General features: G+C 33.1%; 1 protein-coding gene across 2 annotated transcripts; it reads left to right on the top strand.

Moving 5' to 3' along the window:
- Positions 1-802: 802 nt before the first annotated feature.
- Positions 803-8,408, top strand: LOC128558499 (uncharacterized). 2 transcript variants are annotated; one of them, XR_008371675.1, is made up of 5 exons: positions 803-978; positions 3,643-3,746; positions 6,948-6,984; positions 7,571-7,678; positions 7,873-8,408. XR_008371675.1 is itself a non-coding variant. In XM_053547986.1 (4 exons), exons 1-4 carry the CDS (start codon positions 6,348-6,350, stop codon positions 8,280-8,282), a joined length of 831 nt encoding a protein of 276 aa, XP_053403961.1. In that variant the 5' UTR covers positions 6,198-6,347; the 3' UTR covers positions 8,283-8,408. The 2 variants fall into 2 exon arrangements, 1 of the variants encoding a protein (XP_053403961.1); XM_053547986.1 differs by lacking the exons at positions 803-978; positions 3,643-3,746 and adding an exon at positions 6,198-6,623.
- Positions 8,409-10,096: the final 1,688 nt, after the last annotated feature.

Below are 10,096 nucleotides of genomic sequence, written 5' to 3'. Positions count from 1 at the left end.
TGGTAATTATCATAAGTGTAGCGCCTTTATCGTATTCTTACTAACTATATTCTCTAATACATACGTTAAAAACTTGTTTGTTTGTTTTGGGTTTAACCCCGTTTTTCAACAGTATTTCATTCATATGACGGCGGGCAGTTAACCTAACCAGTGTTTCTGTGTTCTGCATTAGTACAAACCTGTTCTCCGCAAGTAACTGCCAACTTCCCTACATGAATTATCAGTGGAGGGGGACGAATGATTTCAGACGCAGTGTCTTTTATCAAATCATCACGGAGAACATACGCCCCGCCCGGGGATCGAACTCGCGACCCCATAATCCGGAGCACCTTTTTCTCCCTTGGCTTTACATGTGCACAAATAACATCTTTCATGGCAGCTTTCGTCCACGTGCAAAATGGAACCATCATGCGGATGTATGCACGGTGGAATGAGACAAATATAAATTTTATTTAATTAATTAATATGATCGTAATTTCAAATTAAGCAGAATCTCGATAAAGAAGCTGGATTAGTACCAAACAGAAAACAGTCGTACATTCAAAGGCATTAATAGACTGCGTAATTATGTGACATTTCCAAACTGAGAATCAACAGCTGTTTTATCTGTAAATGTTTTTCCTTGAATATCTATTAGTATACTCTTGGTTAAGCGAATTTCAAAACTCGGTCCTTGAATTATTCTGACGTGTATATATCTCTATAATCATAAAATATACATGTGTTTAGTTACGATGTTTGATACTGAAGTTTTTTTGAACAATTTCAATGTTAATGTGCGTTTAGCTTCAGTTAGTTGAAAACTAAACGTGCTAGAAAGTAATGTGCGTCACCATTCTACCTCAATCCTTAATATGTTTGTGTTAACATTTCAGTACACACTAGAAGCTGAAACACAAATATCATCTTTGTCAACGTAATGAAATCTGAAAATTAATGGACAAAAAAAAGATTTGAGATTAAGTTCTAATAATACAGGTATGAGCTATACTTTTCTGGAAATTCACGACGAAATTTTAAAGATGTTTATTTTTGAGGGTTTTTTTTCCAAAAGGAAATCATTTATGAAATTTAGAAATAAATAACAGAGGCAATTATAATTGAATAATAAATCAACCAGTGATCTTCTACTTATTTTGATGTCTCTCTGAGACATTTTAGGAGTTTTCGTGACTTTTCATTTAATTGAATACACGAGATGCCCACCCAGTTATTATTTCTGGTAAAGACAGACCCTTGGTAGAACCTTTGACCTTCAGCAGGCATTTAGTTGGCTTCTTTACATGAAAAGTTCAACTAACAAAGGTGCTACAACTCACAGCGGTGACGGGAATGTGATATGAAATCAGGGACCTTAATTACGTCTTCAAGACTTATTCCCCGCAGCTCCATGCATTACTTAAAACAGAAAATGACATAAAGTACCTCAGATATGGAATGCCGTTGTAAACTGGAGTAAAAAAATCACATCATTTGGTCCCTCCTTACGTCCTCTCAATACAAATTTTCTAAACGCATGCTGCACACATGATAATTTATTAGTGTTAATTTGCTTACACTGTCAGAGGTGATGTATTAAAATTAATCAATCATTCGATGATTCATACTCTAGCTATTGTTTGGATATGTACAATAATCTGAAATGGAACACAAATATAGTTTGAATGGTTAAAATATTTGTATATTAGAATGACAGGCGGATAACGGAAACATTACCCATGTTAACGTTTCAGGGCAATAGAAAAACAGGAAATGTCAATTGTCTGATAACTGTTTGAAAATATTATCACACCCTACATATATCAAAGCATTTTGAATATTCCTATTTATGAAAAATGTTTTTTTTGTTAAAGGCAATTGTATTGAAATCTGGCTTTGTGTTTTTTTTATATTCCTGTAGAATTGTGCGAAAAATAAAAGCTTTTGGTCTGTTAGGTGCTGAAATTTAGTTAAAAAGGCATGAATTTGTACAATGTAAGTCAAGTCTGTAATTTTATTTTTCTGAAGTTTTAAAGCATGATGTGGAGATTTGCTAATAAACCAGATTACATGCTGGTCTTGTGATATCATTTCAAAATACACGAACAGTGCATTATGGGAAAAAAGCACATCACATTAAAATCGTTATTGAATTTCATACAAGGGTAAGTATACATGCACATTGAATAACTAGAGCATTAATAAGAGTAGTTTCCCTTACATATTGAATACATACAACTTCAGAACAGAGTACTATGAAGATAATGATTGGACAAATATGCAAGCTAGACTGCTATCCTCACAACATGATTTCCTTTAAACCACCTTATAATAGTAGTCACGAGTTTCATTTGTTTAGATTATAAATACGTTAAAAGCATAATGTCACGGCAATATGTTATAAAACCATTTCTTAAATGAATGCCTTGGTACAATACTCTGATTTAAATGGACCTCATGTTCTTAATTTATAATTTCCTTGACGTGAACGTGTTTGAAATAAGAAATTATTACATATTTTAAAATCAAATTATAATTCCTGTAACATTTTTCCTATCACTTGAACGAGTTTCAATACCAGCATCAATATACCTTTAAACATTAAAATACATTGCCATTTGTTTATGTCCATGCCCTACAATAAGTGGTTAAATCTCGCTATTTTTCGTTAATCTACAGTCCACCAACCCAAGGAGCATTCCTCTCATATTATTCTGCAATGCCGTGATATATGAATCAATTTGTTTTGTTGGGGTTAACGTAGCACCGACACGATTATAGGTCATATGACAACCTTCCAGTTTTGACTGGCGGATAACTAGGTATAACCACCGACCTTCCGTAAGCCAGCTGGATGGCTTCCACATATAAAGAAATCAGCGCCCAAAGTGATGCTCGAATCCACATTAGTGAGGGGCAAGTGATTTGAAGTTAGTGACCTTAACCACTCGGTCAGGAGGCCCCCTGCAATATATGAAAGAAGTTGTTATCTCCTCCAATGGCCGCTTAATGCTTAATGGTACAACAGCGCCATACATTGTGTAAACAGTTTTAAAAAAAGTCATGTTGAAAGGGTTAAACCATCTATTGCTTTATAGGCGCGAATTGTTCATACCGCCACTTGCTTGACCTCTTCACGATCATTTTTAGAAAAAATACACGCCGCTCAAATCTACTACGGATGAAGACCTGAAATATATAACCGCAGATTTATCAAGATAAAGTGGCATGATGTCTTATAGACATAACATTTAAAAGTTGCAAAAAGTTACTTCTGTTAAGAGTGAGACATATCTACTAGATCTGGTGCATAGGTTTCTTAAAAATATACCATTGTTTAGTTGCACTTTGGGTTGCTTTGGTAGAGTTCATTATTATCAGAACTGAAAACAGGTGACTACTCAATAACTCAAGGTAGAAATAAGGAATTGCGACAAGGCTTCGTACTTGAGGTAGCTTGCATTGAAGCCACGGTTCAAGTGTATTTTGAGTTGCTTCAGTCCATGTCTGGGTTGATTCGGTCAGGGGCAAGTTTACTATAGTGAAAGTTACTACATATAGAAAAAGTGGTTTCCGCAAATAAGTTTGGTTATAAGATATATAAATACAGCATAGTTGTATGAATAGTCTGTATAGAGCTCAAAGTTTTTGGTTTCATTTCAGTCAGCCTGGGTCAGCATCATTGTTACCAAGTGCGGAAAAATGGATTTCACCAAATTACAGGGACCTGTAAACACATTTGAGAGACGCATGTCGGTGTTACATAGGTAAAGCTTTTCTCACTGTTGCTACAATGGAATTTGACTTTAAGTTAATAACATTCAGTTAGGAGTGAGACATGTGGCCCGAACCTGGTACATAGTTAGCTTGAACAGGGACCAATGTTTGCTTGCATTTTGGGTTGCTTGGGTCAAGATCATTGTCACAAAAAGAAATTGTTTCATACTCAGTAACTGATGTTAGAAATGTTGTCCTTTTACTAAAATATGTAAAACCATTTCAGCTTAGTAACTTCAGTAAGGAATTAGACATTGGTATCAACTTGACATCCATTTTTGAAAAAAGAAATGTATTTCGCTTATTGTAGGCGGAGGGTTAAAGGGCAAGGAATGCTTGACAATAAGTGAATTTGTATGAAAGCAACACTCCAGCCTTTCACAACGCCGAAAAAGTGTTTTAAATGGGACCACTATTGAAAAAGATATTGCAGATTGAAATTTAACAAAATGGCTGATCATAGAGGCAGCCAGTTCAGTATTTACGCACTGTTGAAGCTTAACTCTTTTTTTTTTTAAGCAATTAACCGTTAAAATAGTCTAGTTTCATGTTTCTTGAATGTAAGATGTAAAACATGGTAATGTCATTCATTGAAGCTGGAAAAAGTAAAGAAATTATGTGACAGAAATAAGTAAATACAGTTCAGATATGTATTTAGTTTTTTTAATAAAGCAAATATTTTGATTTTTGTTGCCATGGAATAAAATTCCGCCATTTTCATCAAAAATTTAAATACTCATAACTTTTTCATTTTAAGCCGATTTTGAAAATTACTAATGAAATTGATTAAGATTATAACAACATTGCCTTGTCCTTTAGCATACTTGTACATCTTGTTCCCGTTCGACCGGGATACCAATTTACAGATAAGAATTTTGCAAAAGACAATGAGCTTTGAATATAAGTTATCCTTCATTAGTATCATTTTAAACGTCTGAAAGAATTTAGGGTACTAGTAGTAGCTTAGAGTATGTAAAAATGTCATTTCATGAGTTCTTTTGTTCCAAATGCAACTCAGTATGTGAAGCACGTGGGAAAGATAAAAACGCTTCTTTCGGTGTTAGGGTACTTGAACAATGTTATCTTCTTCATCCATTGAGCAGACAAAGTGAGGCTAACCATGCAGAAAGGACTAAGTTTCTTATATGATTTTAAAGAACTTCAACAGTATTCATATCAGAAAAGTACCTACAAAAATAGAAAGAGCTAATCGGTTGTAAAACATGAGTAAACAGGAAAGCGGGCTAGTTTTTCGTACATTTTGTTTTATTTTCGTCCATACAGTTGGACACCTTAGATTATGCTTTATACGTATACTTGATTTTATTAGTTTGAAATGTTATCTTTTTAATATTACTTGATTGTTATTCAATATTTTTCTGTAAGGTAATCTTTTAACAAAAGTTATGATTTTGTTAATTAGTGCATGTTAAACTGAAACACTAGATTGCATTTTCGTATCAGTCAATAAAGTATAGTGGCTTCTTTAGGACATTCCGTGATGTCGCGTTCGCGCAATTCATATCGAACATTTTGGCGTGTCATCCTGGCGCGAGCAAACGTGTTATCATGTCATTTTGGCGCCAAAACAAACTTCTTGCAGATGGCGCATGCGCGCCTGGAAGACATAATATGTTTCGTTCTATTACATTCAATGTTAAGTCGTGGCGCGTTGAAAGTTTCGTATTGTTGCCCTGTCACGCTTGCTACACTTCCAACTTGCGTTTTGGCACGCTGATATTCGCACCAGGTCGACACAACAACATGTATTACGTAAGCATCGCACACGATAGTAAGACGTAATGAAAAGTCCTAACTAAGCCACCATACTAAATTAGAGACGTTTAATATCACTATCGCTTTTTTTTAAAGTTGGCATTTATCTCATTTGGATTGTTAATTTGTGTAGTATTTCTTAGATCTTGCTGGTAAGAAAATGCTGAAGATAATGAAAACAAAATTCGTATTTAACACAGCTGAATACTAATAGAAGATTGTAAACTGTATAAATTATATAATAAAGAATTAATGTTATGACAATATTCTAATCTGAATTTCAAACATTGTTTATGTTTGCTTTCAAAATGAAAAGTTTTTATATCGTTGTATGCAATATTAAGTTATTGATATTTTGTTTATAAAACATAAATAAAATAAGGTTTGAACAATAAAGAATAAAATAGAACAATTAAAGAAAGATGAAATTAACTACTTTAATCAATGCTTAAGTTTTGCCATTTTCTCTCTTTAAGAAACTGCATTTATTTCAACAAGATAGCAAAATAATTTATCAATTTAATCCTTAACAAGCAATGTAGCGTTAACTGAAAATGTAAATATGAAAGTAAAAAGCTATCGGCTGTTTCAACATTCTTTTTATCTATTCTAAGTGCATGACTAAGCATGAGTCAGAAGAGCAAATTTTCGGTGAAACAGAAACTACTGAGGTGGTCATTTACATACCAATTTTCGGAGAATTTCAAGATTAAAAAGAATTTTACCTTTTCAGCGATACCAATTGAAAAGCAAATACAATTCCTGAACGGAAAAGATGCTACCCTTGTTGAGGTGTTCAAAGTGAACTCGGGAATATGAAAGCTATATGTTTCTTAATAGTTTTACTGTTGACTGTGACGGCATGTTTAATTGGTCTCGAGTCATTACTTGGATATATTCTTGACCAAGAAGAATCGGTAGTTTATCCAGGAACGTTATCGGAATTTTCTGTTTCCTGTAACGACCTTTCTCTTAGTTCTGACGAAGACTTCAATAGTTTTAATGTAAAGAAAAGCGGATTAAATATTTCTATTAGCGGCGACGGACAGTACATTTGTAGCGGAACAAACCTTACAAATTTAGTTTATTTGGTAAATTTAGATTATTCATTAATCTACTGGATCATAAAACGTATTGTGATGAAATACTTTTATCGGATATATTTATTTCATAGTCAGTTTTGCTTGTAGCAAAAGGAAAGTTAAAATCAAATAAATGGTACATAGATATACCGTAAACATTAGCAATTATTCAATAGGTTTGTTTTCACAAGAAAATAGGCCTTTATGGATATTGAAATATAGATCAAAGTTTTGATAATATTTATAATACAAATTTGAAAATCATTGATGTTTTTCATAAAAAATGCTATTCAATATGATTGATCATTATATCAATAAATTTGTTTTCATCAGGTTCTTGAAAGACTGTCAAGGTTACGTTTATCAAAAGGTAATTATCGTTACAACCCAAGCAAATATACATATGACCTTGAAAAGATTTAGTTAAAAAACATTTTCTTCCTAGTCAAATATTAAATTGTAAATATTTATAACTAAAACAGTCTAAGCATTTGATGAAAACCATAATTGTAACCTAGTCATTCGAAAACAAATATCAATTTTCAGACTACTTTTATCATGCGTTTGTCGTCTACCAGTAATACGCCCCTCCCCCATCCAAACACCCCCCCTCCCAAAAAAACCCCGCATATTTTGTGATGTGTGGAACCAAATTTGATCATGTTTCTTGTGTTAGCTTTAAAGATTAAAAGTAACGCATATGTCAGCAATATTTTGTGTAGTATAGTAATTTATGTTTGTCAATGGGCTGAATATTTTTACATAAAACTTTTTTTTTGCAAAGTGGAACATTATCATTTACATGCAAACTTAAGTGAATTTTTTTATTTTATTCCTGCCTTTTGTGGATGGTCATTGATATATACTGAAACAGAATGAGCATTTTTCAAAACAAAAGAAAAAATGGAACATACATTAATCGTTATTGTTACATTGTGTTTTGTATTATCGTCTAGGTTTCGAAGAACCTCCATATCTTTCCTGTGGAAACGAAAGTTTGGCACCAAAGCCTGGACATTTGTTAGTTGCTTTTTCAAAAATATCCCGGCATCAAAAGTTTTCAGGTAATATATTATAAGCATTAAAATTTTTAGAAAATTCCTCAAACTGTTTGATTATTCACTTTAAGTCTCTAAAGTATGAGAGTTATTTTTATTTTAGAAAAGTTAGCATCTTTACTGAATAACAAACTTTAATGAAACATTAGATCTTCATAGAACAACAGACACAATGACGAAGTAACACTCATTTATTCCAGACAACGATTCAGACGCTATTCTTCACTGGGACAACCATTCAAGAAATTCCGTCATAGATCCTTCAGTATACTATCATAATGGCGAGATAACTATCGTAGAGGGCCGAATTTACTATATTTATGCCTCAGTATATTTCAACATTAGTTTACAAAAGCATGAAAAGGTCACACATTTCGACAAACTACAACAAGTTTCAGTGCGGATTTGCAGACATGTATATGGGTATGAGCAGACGCTGTTAGGGAGAAGGAAGTTATTCAACATCAGCAATGCAAATGCTGTGTCGAGTTTAAGAATTGGAAGTCATTTGAAATTGTCAAAAAATGATACTATATACGTTAAAGTATCGAACGCAAATCGACTGATGCGCAACTCAGAAGGAAATATTTTTGGACTTTTTCCTACATAATCATGTTTGAAAGAAAGATCGGATTAGTTTTAGGGAAATGGGTCACATTATTACCCGTTTGTACGTGTCTAAGCTAGTTTTAATATAGCAGGAATAAATTGTTTGATATAGTTTTAAGGCACAATACCCGGTGTTCCTCGTACTAATTAATTTATTATTAGAATTCAACTGGAAATTTCCTGTATGGCAAATCCTATTATCTTCTCCCGAAGGAAAAAAGGTTGCTTCGCTTAGAGACTGAACACGAGACTTCTAACTTGTTGCATAGTGCTCTCATTACAATATTACGTTAAGTACTACAAGCAAGTTTCACAGAGTTGCTATTACGATTTGAATATTGTAGTCAAAAGCTAACGCATTATGGCTCTGCATTCATTGCAATGTTAAAACGCCAAAAGATGCAATTAGTAACGTTCAAAAGGCACTTCATGCGCATTTAAATGCCTGCTATCAGGTTTTTTAAAAGAATTTACGCATACTTTATATTTTACTGACGTGTTGTTGAAGCATGTCATTTCAGTATCATCTGTCTACAAAGACGCATCACAGGCAAGTCGAAATCATCCGATTAATCTTGAAAGGGTATGGTTCATAAGGCATAATTGTATAAGTCTAAGAACGAGTATTTTTTAACTTTTCCTCATGTATGTATAATAGAATGTTTTTGCAATTCTTAAATCTTTATTTTTAGAAAATATTAGTTCAGTCTGCTTCTGTTAATAATAATGTACAATTCAATTTTTCTGCTAGACTCCAGAATGTGTATAATATTATACAATCTATATTTGAAAATGTATTGCTTATTAACCTAAAATACGCATTTGATAAGTTGCGATTCCCTACTATCTGAAAAATAATTGTTTGAGTTAGAAATCCTGTTGATGGTATTTAATTTATATATGGAGGCGTAATTCTTTGACCAGACTGACTGCATGTAAGTTTGCAAGAAGGAAAAACTCTTAATGTTTCTTTTTGATTCATGCTTATTGTATCGCCCGTGCTGAGGTCTTTTGGTTTATTTAAAATGAGTAAATAATTAAGTTCCGATGATGAGATACAGAACTGTCTGAACTAAAGGTGAATCAGTTTTTGTTTATTCTACGAAGCAGATTGAGCATACGGTAATGCGAAACATTGTCGTGATATTGTTACGTGTCAGTATACACAAATGTCTGAAAGTAGCCATTCTTAAATGAATATTCCATAAGATGCACGCCACATGTCATTTTAGTTTAGGTAAATTGCACCACTAAGAATTTTTTTGTACTTTGACGGAATTAAATCGAAGACATTTTCGACACACTGGCATGTTTCCTCACTTTTATCCAATTTATTGCAGCATACCTTCATACTAGACATACTGGAGTAAATTAGCACAAATATGCACACAATCTTACAGGTACACGCATTCAGTATTAGAATGTTTTGATACATATTTGTGAAATACGCCATATATTTGAAAATCTAGGACACATAACGCTTGACTACTTAGTCAGAAAGAACTAGTAATAGAACTTGAACTTACCAGCCTGTTGTATTGTATAGACATTCCTTGGAGTGAAACTGGATAAAAACTGAATATGTTAGAGTGTACATATAGTGAAACATGGAAGGTTTTGCTAAATCAAGGTCAAATGCAACTTTCCTGGTCTATAATTGAATTTGAACGAGATCCGCATTCGTGATATATATGATAAGGATTGGTAAAGTAAAATTGAACCTTCTGTTCCGATCTATTTGTAATCAAACCTGGTAAGAAATGAAGTGGTAGACAGAGACATTGGTAATCACGGATTTTTTTTATATTTATGTCA

Source organism: Mercenaria mercenaria, chromosome 7 (assembly GCF_021730395.1).
Source record: "Mercenaria mercenaria strain notata chromosome 7, MADL_Memer_1, whole genome shotgun sequence".
NCBI lineage: Eukaryota > Metazoa > Mollusca > Bivalvia > Venerida > Veneridae > Mercenaria > Mercenaria mercenaria.
The sequence above is the reverse complement of the archived record's forward strand: the minus strand, read 5'-3'. Positions and strand labels throughout refer to the sequence as shown.